The sequence below is a fragment of the Squalius cephalus genome (assembly GCF_949319135.1).
Source record: "Squalius cephalus genome assembly, chromosome: 19".
In the NCBI taxonomy this organism is placed as follows: domain Eukaryota; kingdom Metazoa; phylum Chordata; class Actinopteri; order Cypriniformes; family Leuciscidae; genus Squalius; species Squalius cephalus.
This window is the reverse complement of record NC_137140.1, coordinates 21,016,186-21,039,981: the sequence shown is the minus strand read 5'-3', so window position 1 is coordinate 21,039,981 and position 23,796 is coordinate 21,016,186. Positions and strand designations below refer to the sequence as shown.

Sequence of the window (23,796 nt, the reverse complement as noted above, 5' to 3'; positions counted from 1 at the left end):
TCTGTGGATGAGTCTGAAACAAGGACTGGTGGGACGTTGTCCTGCTCCACTTCACAGACACTGAGTGAAAGGAGAATTTTAGAAAGATGGGACACTCATTTTAAATGAAACTTTATTCAACAGGACGAACAGCTCGTTCAGCGTGTCATACGCCATTACGCTATTTCAATGTCATTGCACATGCGCAGTCCTTTCAGTTTCGTTTTTCAATCCGATCAAGTGTTTACATGTTCTCTCGATCGGATTAGAAAAGGAATAAACCACCCCTTTCAATCGGATCGAAATTTCATTCGGATCAAGCTCAATCGGATTTATTAAGGTGTTTACATGAAGGCTTTTCAGTCCGATTGAGGCATCAATCTGATTACTAACGGATTATTTGGTTGCATGTAAACATCGAGAAGTTGCATCGAGAAGGCGGAGCTAGCGACTGACTTTGTGAAGCGTTGCAGACGTGGCGTTGTTTGTCTGCCACTGACACGCAAAATGAGATAAAACGATTGATTCTTGCTTCCCGACGCCCATTGTCGTTTACGATTCACCACGACACCCTGCGTCAAACAGATTTGTGCCAAAATCGGCATACTGAACCCGGCATACGAGTCTGTATGTCTGGGCTGTAAAGTTACCCATGCTCCTTGCTTCTCTTGTGTGTGGTTATCGAATTTTGTTTCACGTATTGACGCTTCAGGAAACTAAAATTTTCTGGTCAATGCACACACTCTTCTACATAATTCAGGTTTCTTGGTAACTGGCTCCATTTGTGTGTGTACATCTCACAGTGATTTTGGTGCTGGCTCTACGTTGTGCTTTTGAGTCTAAAGGCAGGCACTAAGAGAATAGCCTTTACCTCAACATCTACTCTGCACACACATTTTATATAAGGCCTGGAGCTGGCAGGAAAGTTAACTAAAGCCTTAGAGAATGCCCGTTACTGTCCAAAGTCAGCACACACTCAAACCTTACACGCAAACATTCACACACACACACACACACACACACACACACACACACACACACACACACACGCTGCCGTGTAGGCTTTTGGTTCAGCAGGACGGCACAGACTGCCCCCTCACGTTCTAAAAAAGTGTTAGCTTTAGAGCCAACAGCAATGTTTCTGCCAGTTAGCAAAACACATCAAGTCTTCCTTCTCAGTGTATGTGTGTGGATGTCTAATGTGTAATCTGTCCTTGGGCGATTTCTATATTTAGCAGATCTCTTGTTGCTTTTCCAGTTCGCTGACCACAGATACCTAATGATTTGTTGAGGAGAGGTGTGTTGTTACTGTGTCACAATGGTCAACTAATTGGCTAATTAGAGAGGTTGATGATTAGGGAGGTTGACTAATCTGTGTAGCTTCAGCTTTTTCTGTTATAGTACCACCAAACTAATATGAATTAGATATAAATCTAAATCTTAAAATTGAAAAAACTTAAAACGCAATTTAGAAATGTTGCATTGAAGTACTAAACTTACTAAAACTAAAAATGAACAAAAAAAATGACAGAAACAACTAAATTACTGTAACTAAAAATGAAAATTGAAAATACAAACATAAAGGCTAATTAATAAATGCTATAACCAAAATAACACTGATATTTTTACTCGTTTGTATATTTGTGTTTTTCTTTTTTTTAATAGTTCGAAATAAATATTTTTCATTTCATATATATATATATAATTTGACACTGAAGACTGGAGTCATTTCTGATGAAAATTCAGCTTTGTGTCACAGAAATAAATAATATTTTAAAGTATATTAAAGTAGAAAACCATTATTTTAAATTGTAATAATATTTTACAATATTACAGTTTTTCTATATTTTTGATCAAATAAATGCAGGCTTGATTAGCTTAAGATGCTTCTTTCAAAAACATAAAAAAATAGTAACTGTACAATTTTAGTGTTATTAAAAGCTAAATTGATAATTTAAGTTTACTTTTTATCTGTTTACATCCAGCTTAATGAATTATCCTCTAATTATCCTATAAATGTTATTCAAGATTAATCATCATTAAATCTATGAGGCTTGAGAGCAGGTGAAAAAGTTCCAGCCTCCTCAAGCGTTTTCAACGCAATCATTAGTTCTCGCATTTAATTACACAGAAGCATCGTCAGGAACACAGGAGCTTCTTTACAAGGCCATACATCATTACTCCAACAGGACGTTAGCTGCAGACCTGTGTTTACACGTGTGTGTGTGTGCGTGTGTGTGTGTGTGCGTGTGTGTGTGTGCGTGTGTGCGTGTGTGTGTGTGTGTGTGTGTGTGTGTGTGTGTGCGTGTGTGTGTGTGTGTGTGTGTGTGTGTGTGTGTGTGCGTGTGTGTGCGCATATAATATGCAGGACCCCAGGAATGTGGGGTCAGATTCCCAGTATGTTCACTCAATAAGCGATTAAACGAGGGCCCTTCAGTTTAATCACACCGAGGCCATCTGTAAGTAGATTAGCTGATCACGGAGCACAGCATTCACATGGCTCTGTTCATCTTAATAGAGCTGATTTCTCCAACTTTCATTACTTGCTCTCCTGCTTCCTTGCCACGTCTGCTAACAGCCTCCCAATCACCTTATGTTCGTAGTGGTTCAGCTGTTTCTTTTCTTGTTTACTCTATATTTTAAATGTTAATTGTGTAATTTCTGCATCATTAGCAGCAAATCGCAAAAGAAATGAGTGAGAACTGGCTTCAAACACTCCTCTAGCTCCTCCCCAAGCTCACGCCATTGGTTGAGCCAATGTCAATGTCTTAACTTGATATCATGTAAACTCATATTACTAATTAGAGTATGTTCCAAACAGAATCACTTTATTTAGGTTATATTTGATGTTTGTTGTCACTATTACAGCCAAGTTTTATTCTGAACTATCTTCATCCATATTGTTTAGTTAGTGTTAAATTAAGTGTATCAGGGCGTTTCACAGCCGTCTGGGATGATTTTAAATTTGAGATGTATGGAGAAGAACCAGGCACGTTCTCATTGCTCTTTTGTGTTTATACAAACTCCACATGCCTGTTTCAGTCAGTGTGCCACAGTGGTCAGAAGAACTGAATGCTTGTATATTGTTTTACTCTATTCTGGCTGACATCATGTTCTTCTTCATTGTTTACTTTTAAAAGCTCCTAGATTTGCATAAACTCAATTGACAGATTTTTTTCAGCATTCAGCATATTTTTTGAAAATATATTTTAGTCTTAGTTTTTAGAAATTGAGAAATCACCAGAACATTTCAAATTGCCAGTTAAGCTTTTTATTCGCAAGCTGTTCTGACAAAAGCTTTTCTGAGTGCGTACAACCGAAACGCGCGCACACTAAAAGCCTGTCAAACAGCGTGTGACTACTAAAATAAGTTCTCTTTTGTATCTTATTGATCTTTAGCTTTCAAATACATACAAGGTTTACATAAACACAGTCAGTTATGTCTTTAGTGAATGTAAAAATTTGGGAGAAAATCAGATGTGTGTCTGTGTATTAGATCCGTGCAGGGCCTAAAACTAACTTTTTGCCAGTGACTTAAGAAAATTTACCAGCCATAAATATTTTTTTACCGGCCATGAAACCAAAAATTACAATTCTCTATTCCAATTTTGATACCACAGCTAAAACTACTAGTCTAACCCATATGAATTAAAATCATTATTAAAGACAAGTAAACAATCCAAAATAAAATACGACCAAATAATCTAATTACAAGCAATAGCACAAATAAATACAATAGAATAAAGATACAAATGAAATAAACGGTGCTTTTCAAGAAGGTCTAACAATAGTTTTCAGGTACAGAAATGTAATAAAGAAATGAAATGTAAAAGAACACTGCATAGTGTTCACTGTGCAAATTAAACATAGATTAATCCTTATTAAAATTACAAATGTTATTCGGTCAAAAGCAGTGTGAATTATTTTTATTTATTTTTTTCGTCCTTTGTTGTTGGATTAACATTATAAATGCAGACACCAGTAGGATTATTAGGATGCTGTAACTTTAAGTCATAATGCACTGATCTAATATACTGATACATACCTTTTTCAACTGTTTACCTTCACTTAAGACTAAGTCGACTAGGGTACTTGCTGAGATGGGCATTTTCTGACATAATTTTGTGGGAATTTGTCCATTCAAGTAGCCTGGATGCCAGCCGAACTTAGCCCGCCCACAAAATTTTTAGGTGGGGAAGTTCGGTCTGGACTCGATTCGTTGAGGAGCTATTATGCCCGAACAAAAATTGTTCGGACCAATCAAATTGTCAGGGGCGGGCTTTATGCGATGATGGACAGATGAGCAACGGTAACGTAATCATCCATGTCATCGAGCGCTTGGGTTGAATTCAAATGACTGCCGCTGGAGAATTGAGATTTCACGAGTTCACGCTTACAAATAATCATAGATATACACATCTAGTTTGTATATCTATGACAAATAATTCAGATAGAATAAATGCATATTTGGCGTGCTGTCTGAGGAGAGGGTTCGGGCTCGGTATTCGGCCCGAACCCAAAGTACTCCCCCCGTATTCCTGGCTGTAGAAAGGACAAGCCGAGAGTGAGTGGAGGGATGCTGAAAACTGTCAAGGGATGTTAGGTGAGTTGACAGAGTGAATAATATGCTTCCTCTCATGCTGATAGACATTGTGTTTGATGACAAGTTGATTGGATTGATTATGTGAACGTGCTCCTGCCGAACTTTGTTTATGAAACATCATGTGTAAATTCCGCCATCGCGTCTGTTATAGAAGATATCGACAGCGCATTAATTTTAAAAGAGGAAAAGAGAACCGCGATCAAGGCGTTTGTCGATCGGAAACATGAATGAAAACTTACTCCGTTGCTCTGATTGGTTGTAGGTCTATCCAATTGAGTGCAGAGGCATTTTCTTTCCTGGTTCGGTTGAAACACGCCCCATAATCAAAGCTCAATGGACCAGTATCAGACTCACATTCTGACTAGAATCTGAGTATGACGACGTCAGGCTACCATTCAAGTGCAAGACAACTAGTCTGGCTATCACCAGACCAAGCTCAATCTTTTAAGACTGAACATTAGTCTGGGGAGTCTGCTCTGTATTTTCTACTGCACAAGAGGCGTGATCAACGGGCATAGTTCAAATGACTCTGTAGTGTATGCAATTGGATAGTCTTTTTGGACGTACTTATTGGACGTACTTTGCAGTGAAAACTCCAGGCAGGAAACGTGTCAACAAACGTGTTGGTTTGTAGCATTTATCAGCATCGAGCGATTTTTGCAGGTTGTGCAAAAAAAAACATGAAAGTGAGTGGTTTTTACACCCACTCGAGCGATTTGTTTGCTAAACTAAAGAAGCCATTGAGCATCGTCAAGAGGTTAAAAGGAATTGGATTGGATTAAATCCGCCAAAAGCGCACCAGGTGGGTAAGCCAGTTTGTGATTGATCCCCGCAAATTTGTAACGGAAGCAGGATAGAAGAGGGTTCTCCAGGTTACACAGGTTACAGGTTTCCAGCCTGAGCTGCAGGGCGAAATCAAATCGCCGGCAGATCGGGCTGGGTTTACCCAGTCTACAAGACAACATGAAATAGCTCAATTTAGTATTCGGACGCTGTCTGAGGCTCGGCCTTCTGGGTGTGTGCTTTGGATGTTTAAACTTCCCTGTTCCCACACAGCGCGCAAGCAACAAATTGAGTTTCCTTTCACATCTTTTTGTGCTTAAATATTTAAATTGACAAGGATTTAATTCTCATGACGATGCAGCACTGGCCCGGTTGTTCACATTTGTTAATGTTCATGTTCTCATAACATTGCATTGTTATAATTCATAAAGATGTTACCAGCCAACTGGTTATTGACACCATTTCATTTACTCGCCAAAGGCAATTTTTTGTTATGGGTGCTAGGATAAAAAGGGACCCAAGAGCAGATTAGCAGATCACTCAATTTATTGTCCAAAAAGTAAAGAAAAAGAAAAACAAAACACAAATATAAATAAATTAACGCGAGACTCTTATCGCGCGATAAAAAAAATATCGCCGTTAATCTATTCTCCAAGTTGGGTTGGGAGCGTTGGGAGCTGGCTCAAGCTACACAAGCTATGATGACGCAATCTACCCACGGCCGCGAGGTACACCCGGCTGCAACGCATCATATTCGTCGTCATCTTAAGTAAACACGGCTGAAAGTGAAAGCTGGTGAAAAAGATCGGTGCAACCCTTATTTGGACTTGGTTCGGATTTAAGCCGTCCGATGTAGACTGTGTGGGGTAACAGTTCGGTAAGTTAACACACGACTAATCCGTTCTACCACCTCAAATTCAAAACGAAACATATCACTGAATACCAGCGCGCGCATATTATTCCCAATATATCTTAGTGAGTGGTGTAGCACATAATCTCTTTTTATTAAAAGCGCCCGATTTTAAGAATCGTTGTTGTGTTTCTTTTTAACTGAAAAGACATCAGTTAGACAATATTCTAATTTTAAATTTGGGGTTTCATAAGCTCCAAGCCATAATAAACATTAGACCTACTTAAGTCTCTGCAGCTAGTGTACTTAAATTTTATTTATCTGCAAAATTATGTTGTATACTTACAGTTTTGCACAATATAGGCTATGTTCTCAAAACTACATACACCCTTTCAAAAAAAAAGAAAAAAAAAAAAAGAATACATTTAGCAGTTGTTTAGCAGGGTCTGTGTAACCTGTTCTGAAATGGTTTTATTATAATATCGTTATCGCAAGAGGCTGCAATGTATATCACAATATGGATTTTAGGCCATATCGCCCATCCCTAATTGATAGCCTTTAGTAGTTGATAATAACATAGGCCTACCTAATGTTGCCTACGTACGGTAACAGTACAGTAGTAACCTTTACAGTCTATGAGTAGAACAGCTTTCTCAAGCAGTTTGTGATGCATTTTGGAAACAGGAGATGAGCCCCTGGTCTAATGCGCCACCTGGCTTGAGAAACCCGTTCTCAAAGACTTACTTTTATAGTCATTATTTGGGTAGCACACATATTCTGAATGCCTTCGGCAGAATTCAAATGAGCCATTTTAATCTAGATTAATCTAGATTAATTTCAAAATTAATCTAGATTAATCTAGATTAAAAAAAATTATCTATGCCCACCTCTAATATAAATATAAATGGCAGCTGAGCCACCAAGCAAAGGGCGGGACAGAGGTGAAATCCAAGGTGCAGGCAGGGGTCAAAACCAGAGGCAGATCCACAGCCCCGGGGGTAGAGCCAATGCAATAGTCCAAAACAAGAGCAGAAGAGGAGATGCAAGAAGAAGAGGAGTACTCTGGGTTCGGGCCGAACTCCGAGCTCGGAGCCCTCCCCCTGGACAGCACGCCAAATATGCATTAAACTTTACCCCCTCTTATTGTATGTAAGTGTGAACTCGTGAAACAGACAAGGCATGTAAGCTAGGCACAACTAGAACAAGAGTTTTTTGGACAGTAGTGAAACGGACGGTAACCAAGACACACTGAAAGAGAAGCAAAGAAAGAGAGAAGCATAAGTATAAGAAAATTAATGCAAATGGGAGACAGGTGTGTAGAATGAGTTGCAGCTGTGATGGCAGAGTGAGAGAAACTGACAACTAAGGGTGCTTTCACACTGGCAGTTTAGTTCGGAACAGGGCACGGTCCGCATGAAAAATCGCTAATGTGAACGCTGTCATGCAGACCCGGGTGCGCACTGGGGTACCGAACCCAAGACTACCTGGAGGAGGTGGTCTGAGTTCGGTTGCACTCGAACTGTGCCGCGGATCGCGTTAATGTGAAAGCAACACGGACTCGGGTGCGCACTTGTTCAGGAGGAAAAGTGACCTGTCCATGAGTTTTTAGCTGATTATTATGTATTTAGTTAAATAAAACGCATGTAAGGGATGATAGTGTTGATGATTTACCTTGGATGCGAGTGAGAGTGAGCCTGCAGTGTATTCGCACATAGCGTGTGGAATCAGGACAACAAATTAATGGAAATCCACTGTCTCCTCAAAAGAGTTCGTTTGCAAGCAGCAGAAAACCACCTTATGCGTCACTCACACACACACACACACACACACACACACACACACACACACACACACACACACACACACACACACACAGTAAACGTGTTGTTCACTCAGCTGTGCATAATAGCACCAAATTAATAAAAAAACAATATATCGACTGGCGTTCTGTTTTCTATCATGCACGTTTGCGATGACGTAAGATGCACGCAAACGCACCAGCGTTCGATAGAATCAAGTTGAGTTGTGAAACCAGACCAACGCGGGAGGGGGCGCCAGGAACAACTGCGCTCGGGCTCGGACCGCAGCAAACGAGCCCAGTGTGAAAGCAGCCTAAGACACAAAACAAACACAACAGAAAGGCTGATGATCAAACCAGAGTCATTTTTACTCGCATTTAGCGCTTTGTGAGTGTTAATTTTAGGCCCTGGATCCATGCATTCGGTCTTAAAGTGACCACAGCCTAAAAAAACCTTCTGCCGCTTGTGTCATTAATGTAAAATAAAACGGCAAGAGACAAGGAGAAAATCGATTCCTGCTCTTGACTGAATAACTCCAGTAGCTTTAATAAGAATCAATGTATAACTAATTCATAAATCTATGTAGTGTTTTATTTTAACATTAATTTTGTTCAATTTCTTACTTGAAAGCTTGCTACTGTTAAATACACCTACTCAAGATACAAGTGAAATAAACTGCTTACATTTTAGCTAACGTTGTATTTGTCTTATTATTTGTAATGTGCATCTTTGTTCTTATTTTTAATTACAAAGGTAAAATAATTAAATAAAATTAAGTGAAATAAGATTTTGGCCCACATCTACTTCGGACTAAATGCTCTGACATTATTTTTCTTTTATATTGTATTACCTTGTATTGCTAAATTTTTTAAATGGGGAAATTAGTTTGGTTATAGTAATCAGTGACTTGCAAAATAATCGTTCTGTTTAATCTAAGCGCGCACTGCAGTTTTGACTTCTGCCACTTTAAATGCTCGAGCTCTTTAAAGCAGGATGGATTCTGATTGGCTGTCAATGTTTTTATCATTCATCAGCAGGAAAAATTCATTCTGAAAGTGATTCCAACGATATTGTTTATCTGTGACAATTGTTCTAGTTGTGGTGTGGGCTCCATTCTTTTATATTTGATATAGGCTATGATTTTTAAAACTGTATCTTTATCGTTAAGCTTATACTTATCGTACTTAGTGTGAACAGGCCTTAAAGTTTCAAAATCAAGTTTTTAATGTTGTTTATATGTCTATGTGGTGTTTTTAATATGCTTTAAGACAAACCATGTGCAAATTCATAAGTCAGCACCATTGCTGAGTATTTTCTCTTTAAAACTGCAGTGAACCAAAGACAGTCTCAAAAATGCGGTTTGAAATTGCTGAGAGTCGCAAGAGAAGGTGGGTTATCCCGGTATATTTTTCTGCTGATATGAAAAATCATGTGCATTTAGCAATATAGCGGGTGAATTATGTAAATGTATATTACGATGTTATGATGAGCTATAGCCTATGCTTTTCTGACGTTCTATGATGTTCAACGTGTTTCTAAGAATGCTGATTGTTAGAAGGCAGCTGTCTGGTGATTAGATGGTGAACGGGAACATGGTTTGTGTAACATTAGCAACACATCATTAGCTGTTTGATAACATAGTCAAGCAAAAGGCTAATCATATTAATTATGTGTCCGACGTAATCGATTCTGATAAATCGACTTGTATATGCGCCTGTATAATTCACTCTTCCTCTTCTTCTGAATCTGTTTCTGGTTCAAACATATATGGATGAATTAAACCAGTACTTCCTCTTGCCATTGTGCAGCGTTTACTACAGTAAAGTTGACCGAGTGGATCTCAGAGCTGGTGTGAGTGAGTTGAGGTGGGGCTAATTTGCATATTCATAGTATTTATTCATATACTAAATGAAGCAAGGGTGTAGAGTTACATTCAAGCTATTTTATTTTATTTTTCAAAGGGAAAAACATTTAAATATGCAATTTTGGTGATCAAAGATGAGTTTTAAGGGATAAAATTATTGACTACAGGGGGACTTACAAAATGTTAATTTCCCGATAATTTTCTCACCCCCACGTCATGCAAGATGTTCGTGTCTTTCTTTCTTCAGTCGAAAAGAAATTAAGGTTTTTTAGGAAAACATTCCAGGATTTTTCTCCATATAGTGGACTTCAACGGACCAAATTGCAGTTTCAATGCAGCTTCAAAGGGCTCTACACAATCCCAGCCGAGGAATAAGGGTCTTATCTAGCTAAACAATCTGACATTTTCAAAAAAAAAAAAACATTTATATACTTTTAAATTTTTCCCGTTTAAGTCCACTATATGGATGTCTTCTCCTATTTTATTTTTTTTATTATTAAACTTCATATTATTATTATATCATTATTATTATTTATTATTTTATTATTAAACTTCATATTAATAACCCTGTAGTTCCCATCTACTGAGAGATTCAAGTGCAGTGTGGCACAAATACAAATGCTAACCTGAACACATTGAAGGAACCGCTTTAGACAACAGCGCCACCATCCCTCCAGCTAGAGTCACATGAGCTTCAGGCTGGCGGACTGTTTATCTCTTCTACTCACTACCCCCAGACAAATAAAAAAAAAAGTGTGAATGCACATTTACATACTCTTAGCGGTATCCCTTCAGCTTCTTTTCTTCTTTGCGACAGTGCACGTGGCTTTTGTTCTGATATTAGCTGGGAGCTGCCAGATCACATTTAGACAGGGTCTAAAATAAACTCTCATAAAGCTGGCACAAAGGAGAGAGAGAGAGAGAGAGAGAGAGAGAGAGAGAGAGAGAGAGAAACGCAAACACACAATGAGAAGGAAGGAAATGCAAGGTGGAGTGACTCCAACACTTCTGACAGAGCGACCTGACAGATCCTAAGACTCTCAGCTTCCTGCCACTCAAATCACGCCGCACGCCGCTAACCATTCTTAAAAAGCAATGCCTCGATTTCAGCACTTCAGCTCTGGGAATAATTAATTCCACAATTGAACATAATTTGGATTTATTTGATCTGACATGGCTTTGAAATGTTTCTTCGAAGTGTCTTTACAAACACATGTACAATACCAAAAGTTTGAGGTCAGTACAACTTTTTCTATTCATTAAAGAATTCTGAAACAAGTAATTTTTTTTTTTTTTTATTAATTAAGGACCACAGCTGTTTTGCATTGATAATAATAAGATCATGTGACACTCAAGACTGGAGTAATGACGCTGAAAATTCAGCTTTGCCATCACAGGAATAAATTACAGTTTCAAATATATTGGAATAGAAACCAGTTATTTTAAATTGGTATTAATATTTTACAGTCTTACAATACTTTTTTTACTTTTTAAATTTTTGATCAGATAAATGCAGCCTAGATGACCATAAGAGATTTCTTTAAAGTAGTATTTCTCTAATATTTAAAACAACTTACTGACCCCAAAGTTTTGAAAAGTGGGTATACCACTGTGCTTCTAAATTTAGTGTTGAGTTTTGAGCGCTCAGACTTACATTTCACTTCTGGGTATTGGGTAGTGCAGTGTGATGGTTCATTTTCCCCTAGACTCCTTCCGTCATTTTATTTATTTATATTATTCTCCTGAATTAAGCCACTGTCACTGCTTGCACTGTGTTTTCCTCATCGTAGAGGATGAATGAAACCTCGCTGGATATAAATACGCCACAGATGTTCAGAGTAAATAAAGTTGAAAATAACTGGTTGTGACAGAACCAGTTGGCATGTTTATGGGCACTGGCATATCTCAGGCTCCATCTCTCCTGCTTTATCACGTCGCTTGCCCAATCTCACAGTCTCTCGCTCCTAACCCCGGATTACCGCTCGCGAGAGGGATCACAACACCCAATCACAGACCGCGGGAGGGATTAAGAGTGGGAGAGACAATCACTCACGAAGGATTCTTAGAAATATTCATAAAGAACAGTCAGTGAAAATTCAGTGTTGGAGAGACAGCAGGCAAAGGGAGGGTTGCCAAACGACTGCGAGAGTGAGAGAGTGCACTTATGCAAGAGAGGCATCTAAAAGAATCCAGTCAGACTGTGTTGTGTTTATACGTCTCGCTCCGTTGATGTGGTGAAGAGTTATAATTCTGAAGAACAGCGGAGCGTTTCGTCTTCACCATGCACATCCTCCAATCCCACTGCGTTATCAGGTGAGACTCTTCTCCTACCTGTATCGCTCCACAAGCTATGCTGCTCTCGTAACGTGTTAACAAGGTTCCCACGGTCATGGAAAAGGAATTTAGAAAGCTGTGATATCTAGATCTGGAAAAATTATGGAAATTAAGTATATCTTATTTAATAACATTTCTATTTTGAATGCTTTTTTCAAGTATTGCTAAGATCTAAAATGTTTCATCAACAAGTGCAATCTCAGTAAATGCATTCTAAATCCTATTAGCTATACTGGTTATAGTGTTATCATTAGTATTATGACTAATAATAATAGTATCATTTTATCATTATTATTATTACTATATAGTATATAATATGAATATAATTTATTTTGGTAATATTAGCATTACTGGTTTCACTATTAGTAGTACTTTAGTAGTAGTAGTAGTAGTAGTAATATATTATTAGTATTCTTTTAATATCATTATTATTATTATTATAGACTAGTAGTAATAGTAGTATTTTAGTAGTATTAATATTACTAATATAGTATGAGTGACTGGAAAATTTGTGAAAAACACATGATAATTCATTGGTAGAAAGTGTAGGAAACCCTTAACGATCTGTTCCTGATCTAGGGAATCTACTTCAGGACCCTCAGGTTCTTCTGTGTGGAGAATGTTGCTCTAACTTCTTTTCAGGGGTCTTCTGTGATGCATCGTGCCAATTTCTGATACTTCTGAATCATGTATGCCGCTGCAGCCGAGTATTTAATGAGAAACCATTTTAATAGCATCAGTTCAGACCGATTATGAGCCGGCTGGTCGTCACTTTGTGCGCAAAACTATAGTCACTCATTCCTGGTTGATATTATGATATTACTGTGCAAACTGCTGCCTGTCCTCTCAGATGTTACAGCGGTTGTCATCTGTCCCTTTAATGGGAAAGTTGTGTAGCTCTTCCATTTGGATCTGGAATAATTGATGTTTCTGCGGAGAGCAAGTGCCAACTTAGCTGTTATTTATTTTTTATTTGATTTACCCCTCCCATCCATTTCTGACTCGGCAGCATCCTCTGAGGTTTCTTTTCATATTGTGTGTCAAAATGGAAAAAGCCCTTCCTGCATCATCTTTCTCTATGTCTCTGTCAGCCCATCTGTTTATCTTCTCACAGGATCTTTGCCATTGCATTTGCCACGGTGGAATTTATATTCAGTTATTGATTACCTGGGGCATGTCAAAAAAGACTCTGAAATGTCTGAAATGTGAAATCTGCAATGCTTGTGTTTGCACGTTTGTGTCTTCTTTGTGAAGAGCAAGTTCCCACGGGGACAGCAGATGATTGACAGTTGAATTGGTAAAACCATCCACGACAGCAAATCAGAGCGATTGTGATGAAGACAACGCGGCTTTATAGTGACATTTCTGTCATCCTGAGAGCGAGCGAGAGAACGAGAGAGACAAAGTCTAAAGGCTTCAGTGTCCTGACAGAACCTCAGTCAGATATATTAAATGACATTCATAAATGACGTTCCACAGCTGCAGAATCAATACAGCAAATGACAAAAGCATTGTGGCGGGGGGGAAAACACACTAGCCAGTATTAGACTTTGAACCCTTTTTAATCTTTCCCCCATGGCTTTGAACAAAGATCGCCTTCTTTGAGTTTGTGTGTGTGACATTACGATGGCTTGAGGGAGCACATCACATGAACCTTGTTTTGTGTTCTCTTGGTAATTGCTAGAAGATTCTATCAAATGAGAAAAGGGCAAACTCGAGACACTAACACAAAGTTTCAATGGGATTCTTAAAGTGCCTTAGAACTGGGGTACGGGAGTCCCCAGGGGAATTTAAGGGGGTGCTAGAAGTGCAAGTTCAACCTCTGAAGAAGTTCAGAGAAAAACGTTTAAAAAAACAACTGAATATGCATACAAATACAAATTATTATAATATTAATTTATAAATAAATATAATTCAATTAAACAAAATTTAACATTAACGTTTTCTGTTTTCTAAAGACTGGTCTGTAATCGTGAGATTGAGTTACTGTGTTGTTGTTTTTTTTAGTTTTTATTCAGGTTTATACATCTTACAGTACACTAACTGTACACTACACTCACAGAAGGATGATCATATTTCGGGGTCGGTGGTGCCAAAATCTGTGAAAACCCCTGCCTTACAAACAATACCACGTAAATAAATACCATAGTACATGAACGTGTTGCTCGTTTACTAGTATAGTAGGCTATAGATCAAAATTCTATATTATTACTGTATTATCTGATACTGTCCCACCACTGTATTTTTGTAAGGGTAATATAAGCTTTTATGTAAGGGGAAAGATTTTAACCCCTACAGCTTTTAATGTTTAAATTCATATGTCAAGCCTTTGACGGATTTGTGCATTAAAGGTGCTTTTCCCCCTCTAAATCAAGCTTGTGATCGTGCGTATAAACTCATATTAGTATCATGTGGAGTTTTAAAACTACTCTCCCTGTAGAAATCAAACTCTTTTTGATGTTTATTTATAGAGGCTAGCATTAGCGTTAGCAGAGGCAAAGGCGTTGAAAGGGTGTTGAGAGACTAGCACCGAATTCTAACAGATTTGCCTGCATTATTTGGGCACTTGGTTACATAACTGCTCTCTTTCTCCCAGCGTAGAGCTGAGCCACTCCATCCCTTTAATCACAGACGGACTCGATGTACCGGGAAACTGTGGCGTTTACACTTATATGTCGCTGGAGGTCGTGGAGCGTCTATTGTTAAGCCATGATGTCCAGCTGTATCATGCAGATCACTGTCTTCATTCTCATTGGTAGTCGCCGCATTGCGTCACTGCTCATTTGCCCTGCTCTGTTTTGTTACATCAGCGACTGTCTCAGTCTCTCATGACTCTGGAAATCGCCAGCTCTCATTGATAATTAATGATGTTCAGTCATTTTAGTGCTGTCAGTGTACATGCCTCTTTAGTCGTAATGTGTGTTCCTACTGCTGGGTCACCTAATGTTCTTGTTGGTGTGGCAAAACTGGTCTCGTTTAGTTTTAGTTTTAGTTTTGTTTTGTTTCATTATTGGTAGTATTGTAAGATTGTTATTTTTTAAATAAAAGGTATAGTTCACTCAAAAATGAAAATTTGGTCATCACTTACTCGCCCTCAAGTTGTTCCAAACTTTTATGAGTTTCTTTGTTCTGTTGAACACATAGGAAGATATTTTAAAGAATGTTGGTAACCAGACAGTTGATGGTAGCCATTGACTTACATAGTATTTTGTTTCCCTACTATGGAAGCCAGTGGCTACCGTCAACTGTTTGATTACCAGCATTCTTTATAATATATTTTTTTGTGTTCAACAGAACAAAGAGACTCATACAGGCAACTCTCATTGAAAATTACTTTCTTGGCGCTTTATCACTAGGCTTTTTTTTTTTTTTTTTTTTTTTTGTGAAAATGTTTGTAATGATTTAAATGTGAAGTCTGTAAGATTTTTTCATGTAAAAATACATTCTCTGTGTACCCAGCGTATTGTCCATTGACTAATATTAGTATTCCATTCATGGGTTTATCTTCCCCAGAAGTGTAGACATTGAGCCTCCCAGGGAGCATCAAAACACTGAGAATTGTCCGCTCAGAATCTTCATATCAATGAAGGATCAAACATCAAAAGGAGTCAATGAGTATGTATTGAAAGTTAATGTTAGAGGACACTTTGGCCAAAAATATGTTCAATAGGTCAGATATGGCCTACTGCTTGGCTGATGTAACATAAGAAGGAGTCATTGAGAATTTATAGAAAGTTCATGATCGAGGACTCTCACCAGAACTCAATGAGAATGTATAGGAAGTTCAATATTGGGGACTCTTTGGCCAGAAATATATTCAGTAGGTCAAATATGGACTTCTGTATGGCTGATTTAACATCAAAAGGAGGCAATATGTATAGAAAGTTCAAGGTCGAGTCCTCTTTAGCCTGAAATATGTTTAGTAACTCATATATGGACTACTTGTATGCCTGATATAACATCAGAAGCAGTCAATGAGTATGTATACATGAGTATGTATGCAAAGTTACTGTTAAAGGACTAATTGGCCAGAAATATGTTCAGTGGGTCAAACATGGACTACTGTCTGTCTGATTTATCAGAAGGATTCTATAAGTTTATATTGTATAACACATTTTAAGGACCCTTTGGCCAGACATGGTCAATAGGTCAGATATGGACTTACTGCATGGCTGATGTAACATCAGAAGGAGTCTGGGAGTATGGATCATTCATACAAGCAGCTAATCTCTTTCCAGCTCAACCTATAGCGAGAGTTTGGGCCATGGCTACTGTAGCAGGCTTCACCTTTAACTTTGTAATATTAGGGAAAAAAACTCTTTATATAAGAACATTTAATTGTGAATCGTCAGCTTCCGGTTGCTTTGTTGTTGTATACTACATTACTGTTTTGTTTTTATTATTATTTTGTGTTTTGAGGTTTTATCATTTTTAGTAGATATGTTTAAATAACACACAAAGGAAAATTTCTGGGAAGAGAGAATAGGAGTGTGCTTGGTCTCGTCATATAGTCGTCAGGAACACGTGCACCATAGCTCTGACGGTTGCCTGTATCTGCAGACTTCTTTTATTTTGATCCACACTCTCAAATCAAAATGACAGGGTTGTCATGTTGTTGGAGCACTTGGAGCTGAAAGTGTGCTAGTTAAAAATATAAAGTGGTACCACAGGGAATTGCAGCCATCAAATCAGAGCAAAGACTTCCCATATGCCAACTTTGTGGCATGTACTAATACCAACCCTCTCTCTCTCTCTCTTTTTTTCCAGGTGGCTCGATGGCCCGAAAAGGAAGAGAAAGAACAGCCAGTGTTCGGTGAAGAGCATGTCTGGTAAGATGTCTCACATAAGACACTGATGCTCTTGCCTAGAGCTGCAGCAGTATCTTTTCCCCTCCTCATTCCTCCCAGAATACATCACTGACTCCACATTTCTGAGAAACACTCAAGAAACCCTGAGGGAGAGAAGGGTTTTCAGTTGCCCCGTGATCCTCCTTGCATCAACTCCAGCATCAGTTCAGCTCAATAGACTTGTTGTTATGTGATGTTCTGGTGATACTCCTTCAGGACATTATAACTCATGTTAAAGCAATCCTAATCCCAGGCTAATGGGCTGTGCAAGGATTGGCTTTGTATTGGTTTGTGTATGGAGTAACTGTTCAGTTAAGGAAGTTCAATAAAGTTGGTCCTGCCCTATTCACCTCATGCCCACGGTAGCAAAATAAAGCAAGCCAGATTTATCCCAACATCCTCTTCAATCTCTAACCTTGTAGTTTTCTAATGCTGATGCTGTCACGTGTGCTTAGGAAGAAAGACGCTAGAGCAGTGTGATCATATTTACAATTCCAAAATGATCTGGTGTTTTATTTTGTGCAAAGAATACATTTTTAAAAAAGAAGTCTAAAAAAAAAAACTTTTTTTTTTTTACATTTTACATGAGTCTGCATTTTTATTTACCCCCATCTTTGCACCACCTGCTGGTGATGTTTGTAAATGTTAATGAAAGAAGTTAAAATTTTTCATTCTCTTTTCACCTATTTTAGTTTTAAGAATGGTGTATCTGGGGAAAAAAGCTCTTCAGCTTTGTAAAAACCTGGAAAAAATTGTTGATAATACATGTGATATTAGTTATTTTTATTATTATTTTGCATCTTCTTTCAGCTGTTTATACACTCCTGTTCAGAAGTTTGGTGTCAGTTGTTTTTTATCAATACTTTTATTCAGCAAAGATGCTTTTAATTTATCAAAAGTTACTGTAAAGACAATTATAATGTTTCAAAATCCCAAAGAATTCTGAAAAAAGTATCACGGTTTCTACAAAAATATTACGCAACACAGCTGATTTCAAAATTGATCATAATAAGAAATGATACTTGAGCACCAAATCAACATTTTGGAATGATTTCTAGAGCATAAGTAGATACAGTGAGGAAAATAAGTATTTGAACACCCTGCTATTTTGCAAGTTCTCCCCCTTAGAAATCATGGAGGGGTCTGAAATTGTCATCGTAGGTGCATGTCCACTGTGAGAGACATAATCTAAAAAAGAAAATCCAGAAATCACAATGTATGATTTTTTAACTATTTATTTGTATGATACAGCTGCAAATAAGTATTTGAACACCTGAGAAAATCAATGTTAATATTTGGTACAGTAGCCTTTGTTTGCAATTACAGAGGTCAAACGTTTCCTGTAGTTTTTCACCAGGTTTGCACACACTGCAGGAGGGATTTTGGCCCACTCCTCCACACAGATCTTCTCTAGATCAGACAGGTTTCTGGGCTGTCGCTGAGAAACACGGAATTTGAGCTCCCTCCAAAGATTCTCTATTGGGTTTAGGTCTGGAGACTGGCTAGGCCACGCCAGAACCTTGATATGCTTCTTACAGAGCCACTCCTTGGTTATCCTGGCTGTGTGCTTCGGGTCATTGTCATGTTGGAAGACCCAGCCTCGACCCATCTTCAATGCTCTAAGTGAGGGAAGGAGGTTGTTCCCCAAAATCTCGCAATACATGGCCCCGGTCATCCTCTCCTTAATACAGTGCAGTCGCCCTGTCCCATGTGCAGAAAAACACCCCCAAAGCATGATGCTACCACCCCCATGCTTCACAGTAGGGATGGTGTTCTTGGGATGGTACTCATCATTCTTCTTCCTCCAAACACGTTTAGTGGAATTATGACCAAAAAGTTCTATTTTGGTCTCATCTGACCACATGACTTTCTCCCATGACTCCTCTGGATCATCCAAATGGTCATTGGCAAACTTAAGACGGGCCTTGACATGTGCTGGTTTAAGCAGGGGAACCTTCCGTGCCAGGCATGATTTCAAACCATGACGTCTTAGTGTATTACCAACAGTAACCTTGGAAACGGTGGTCCCAGCTCTTTTCAGGTCATTGACCAGCTCCTCCTGTGTAGTTCTGGGCTGATTTCTCACCTTTCTTAGGATCATTGAGACCCCACGAGGTGAGATCTTGCATGGAGCCCCAGTCCGAGGGAGATTGACAGTCATGTTTAGCTTCTTCCATTTTCTAATGATTGCTCCAACAGTGGACCTTTTTTCACCAAGCTGCTTGGCAATTTCCCCGTAGCCCTTTCCAGCCTTGTGGAGGTGTACAATTTTGTCTCTAGTGTCTTTGGACAGCTCTTTGGTCTTGGCCATGTTAGTAGTTGGATTCTTACTGATTGTATGGGGTAGACAGGTGTCTTTATGCAGCTAACGACCTCAAACAGGTGCATCTAATTTAGGATAATAAATGGAGTGGAGGTGGACATTTTAAAGGCAGACTAACAGGTCTTTGAGGGTCAGAATTCTAGCTGATAGACAGGTGTTCAAATACTTATTTGCAGCTGTATCATACAAATAAATAGTTAAAAAATCATATATTGTGATTTCTGGATTTTTTTTTTTAGATTATGTCTCTCACAGTGGACATGCACCTACGATGACAATTTCAGACCCCTCCATGATTTCCAAGTGGGAGAACTTGCAAAATAGCAGGGTGTTCAAATACTTATTTTCCTCACTGTAGCAGTTCTTTTCAACTGTAATAATATTTCACAATATTATTGTTTTACTGTATTTTAGATCAAATAAATGCAGCCTTGGTGAGCAAAAGAGTCTTCTTTCAAAATTCTTAACAACCCCAAACTTTTGAATGGTAGTGTATATTTTTCAGCTTTGTATTTAGTGAATAGTGGCCAGTTGACTTTTCCCCTTTACTATAAGCTATAGCATGTTTCTCAAATAATAACCTGTTTCATATTCATGAAAGCCTTCACAAATTTGCTGAGAGGCTCTGGCAGTTGACTAAGCATAAGGCAAGAGATTGTTTTTCCTGCCAGAAACACTGGCGGATATTTATTGCTGTCAAGTGACACTCAGGGCTCTTCAGGCCTTTCATCAATCATGTTAACTAGACTAGGCCTTAAATAGATACTCAGATAAGGCTGAAGTGTGTCATTTCTTCAGTAACGCAGCTACATACGAAATCTGAATTTGAAATATTTTCCTAACAGTTTCCAGTTCCCACCCCCAAACTACACCATTGGTTGGACTAAGATTACTACACTGTAAAAAAAAAAAAAAAAAAAAAAATTACTTCACTGATTACTATAGTTTTGCTTGCTTAAATTAAGTACAATCAACTTGAATGTTTAAGTCGTTTCAACTAATTACTTTAAATCGACTTAAAAATTTGTTGATTCTTGTATGACTTATACAAAAGGTTAAAAATAGCTTATTTTGATGAGTTAAAGCAATATACAAACATGTCATAACCTATTTATGTATGTATGTATAATGTATGTATGTGTATATATTGAGATAAATGTTTCTGACTTCTGGTTTCTCAGTATGGGCTTTGTGGTGTTGATGTGCTGGTGTTTGTGCTTGTTTGTTGGTAGTTGATATCAGTTAGCAGTTAAGAGTTGTTTTTATATATTTATTTCTTTATTTTGTATGGCAGGGTACATCCCCAGCTATCTGGAGAAGGATGAGCCATGCGTGGTGTGTGGAGACAAAGCTACAGGCTACCACTACCGCTGCATCACCTGTGAGGGCTGTAAGGTAGGACTTCTCTGCGAACACTTGTGCACAGTGACATCTGTTAACAGACACCTCAGCCCTACATATATTTATTCAGACTAGACTGTCACTTCACGTAGAGTCATGGTGTGGAGCTGGTCCCATCTTTTCAACAATACACCCTGTCGTCATTTGTGAAACTTAGACTCCTATCACTATCAAACCTGTCTAGCCTAAAAAAAACCCTGTCAACCATCTTATCCACTACTGTCTCTCTGTATGTGAAGGGAGAGAATTGTGAGTGACAACTGTGCTGTACAAGTCTTTGTGACTCCTGTCTAAACAGTCTGATTTGAAGAGCTCTTAGAGCTTGTATATTCCCTTACTGCAAAAAAAGACATTAGCTAAACATCTATCAGATTAGGGATTTCAGCAACTTGCACGTGCTCTGTGCAGTTATTCGTTAAGATATAAGAGTTGGTAAGATATCATTGGCAAATAGTTTATTTTAAGCATTCATCTATGCAACCATTAGGCTTCTTAAAACAAGATACATATGTTCTCTTTCATATTTTCAACTAAATTCATATATTCTATGAAAACATGTTTTATTCTCATACACATTTTTGCTTCTCAAAAGGATATTTAGATATTTTTTCAGCAAAACGAAACAAAAAGCCTCTTTGTATCCACCTGCACCATATGTGACAGATAACGCACAAATGTCTGACTCCCCGCCTCTGAATAATCTCTTTATCCAACTCACTCCCAGGGATTCTTCAGGCGCACAATCCAGAAGAACCTCCACCCCTCTTACTCCTGTAAATACGATGGCTGCTGCATTATCGACAAAATCACCCGCAACCAGTGCCAGCTGTGCCGCTTCAAGAAATGCATCGCCGTGGGCATGGCCATGGATCGTGAGTGACCTCACACACTCATGCAAATAACATACAAAATCATCGAACATGCAAAAGACACATACAGACAAATAAAATAAAAAACACGAGTCAGTACATGGCTTTGCATCAGGATCACTATGATTGCAAACACTCACTGAACACAGTCTTTTCACTGATCATTAGCAGTTTTCTTCTATCTCTTAGTTTTTCTAAGTTATTCAAATTCTATAGAATTTGTAATGAAAAAAAAAGTTAAATAAGGAAAATAATTCAAACCAGAAGCATTTGAACTTCTGCATCAGTCATTTGGACACACTGTATTGAATCTAGGAGCCCGACTCCTTCCATACACAAATGCATGCTGACAGCGAAGGTACATTAATCCAATGCAAACTGAAATGCTCAGTCTGGGGTTCCCCTTACGTATGTCTTTACATCTCACATATGTACAGCACATGTTCAGCCCAGACCACATTTCTTCTTCCTCTGTCACTCCCTCTCTCTTTCTACTCTATAATGTTTTATGGATGTTTCTTGTTTCTACTTTGATCCCTCCCTGATGCTCTTACTCGTTCTGTCACCGCCATTCTGCACTGCAAAATCATTTTTGTTTTCCAGGAAAAGTGACTGTACATCCTTAAAATGAAAGATTTACTGGAAAAGCAACTCGACCAAACAAATTAAGAGAACCATAACTTAATTGCACAGTGTATGCATGGTACAGTGTTTTATGCATCATGAGAGTGGGAGAATTAACCAGTTTTTCTATTTGGTGTAGTGGTTCTGGACGACTCCAAACGGGTTGCGAAACGACGCTTGATTGAGGAGAACCGTGAGAAGCGGAAGAAGGAGGAGATGGTCAAGACCCTGCAGAATCGTCCAGAACCCACCAGCTCAGAGTGGGAACTGATCCGTATGGTGACAGAAGCTCACCGCCACACCAATGCACAGGGCTCTCACTGGAAACAGAAACGCAAGTTCCTGGTAAGCAAGCTCCTTGTGTGTCAGCTCAGTTTTGTTTGTATAACAGGGTTGTCATTGTTAACTTAAACTGTAACTAAAATTAGAGCTGCACCGTTAATCGTTAAAAGACCGCAATCTCAATTCAAACACACCCACACGATCTCATTCCTAAATGACAACGATTCGCCTGTGTCTATTAAACCTTTGACCAAATCACACCAGAACATGCAAATCTCTTATCTGTCCTTATCTGTCAATGCAGATTTGCATTTGTTTACACTGCTTGCTAATCAATTTAATGAGTGACAATACCAGTCTGCAAATATCAGCTGTGAACAGGCGACAGCGAGCGCTAAAACAACTGACATGTATAACTGGAATGTAACCATGAAGGGCCTTTGTAAAAGCGCCTCCGTTTATGAAGAAGGAAGGAAAGAGGAAGGAAAGAGTTTAGATGGTATTTATCGCTCATTCTCTCAGACAATATACTACCTACTGTGAAAGGTGGCAGGATAAAGGAAGAGAAAATGGAAAGGAAGAGTTTAGGTGAGAGACACAGAATATTTCTCAAAGTGTAATGGGCTGCCTACCAAACATCTAGTGGGTTATCTGTCCTGAAAGACAAGTCGATCTTAAAGAGAATGAAAAGAGAGTAATTTACTCAGCTCATGTCATTCCAAAGCTTTATGACTTTTTTCTCTCTCTCTGTTTTTTGTGTCCATGACAATGTTTTGGACGCCATTGACTTTAATTGTATGGACAAAAACAGTTCTTCAAACATTCTTTAAATGTTTAGGCTCGCTTAAACATGGTATCTTAACATGTCTTACTAGGAGAAGGAGTGATTTGGAGACTCTCCATCATAGAACCAAAGTAGGTTTTCTCAGCCCAACGAACACCCAGCTGTTAAGAGCGCTATCAAAGCCCTGGCGCACACCAATCTAAACATTCGGCTTGTACTAGACCCTGTTACGATCATCCACAGGGGACAGAGAAACCACTTCCCCGGGCCGGCTGAGAACTCCTGTAAAACGGCTCATAAAGAATTGAGCCTGGATAACCTTTACTACCAAGAAATGCCTCCAATAACAGTGCAAGGCCGAGACCCCGAATGACCCCGATAAACTGCGCTCTCTTTCTCCATGGGAACACTCACTCCGTCCTGTCGGTAGTCCAACTGGGCTGTCTTAAGATCT

General features: G+C 38.7%; 1 protein-coding gene across 3 annotated transcripts in view; it reads left to right on the top strand.

Annotated features, from left to right (window-relative positions):
• The window catches only part of thrab (thyroid hormone receptor alpha b), a 166,096-nt gene that overhangs the window by 131,999 nt on the left and 10,301 nt on the right, over nt 1-23,796 (top strand). For 2 of the 3 annotated variants that reach the window (XM_079850511.1, XM_079850512.1), the window contains 4 exons: nt 16,980-17,041; nt 20,677-20,777; nt 21,508-21,655; nt 22,416-22,621. In XM_079850511.1, the coding sequence (XP_079706637.1) occupies nt 16,980-17,041; nt 20,677-20,777; nt 21,508-21,655; nt 22,416-22,621 (517 nt within the window). Of the gene's footprint in view, nt 1-11,971; nt 12,192-16,979; nt 17,042-20,676; nt 20,778-21,507; nt 21,656-22,415; nt 22,622-23,796 lie in introns of those variants that run through there. The other variant, XM_079850513.1, reaches the window with a different exon arrangement.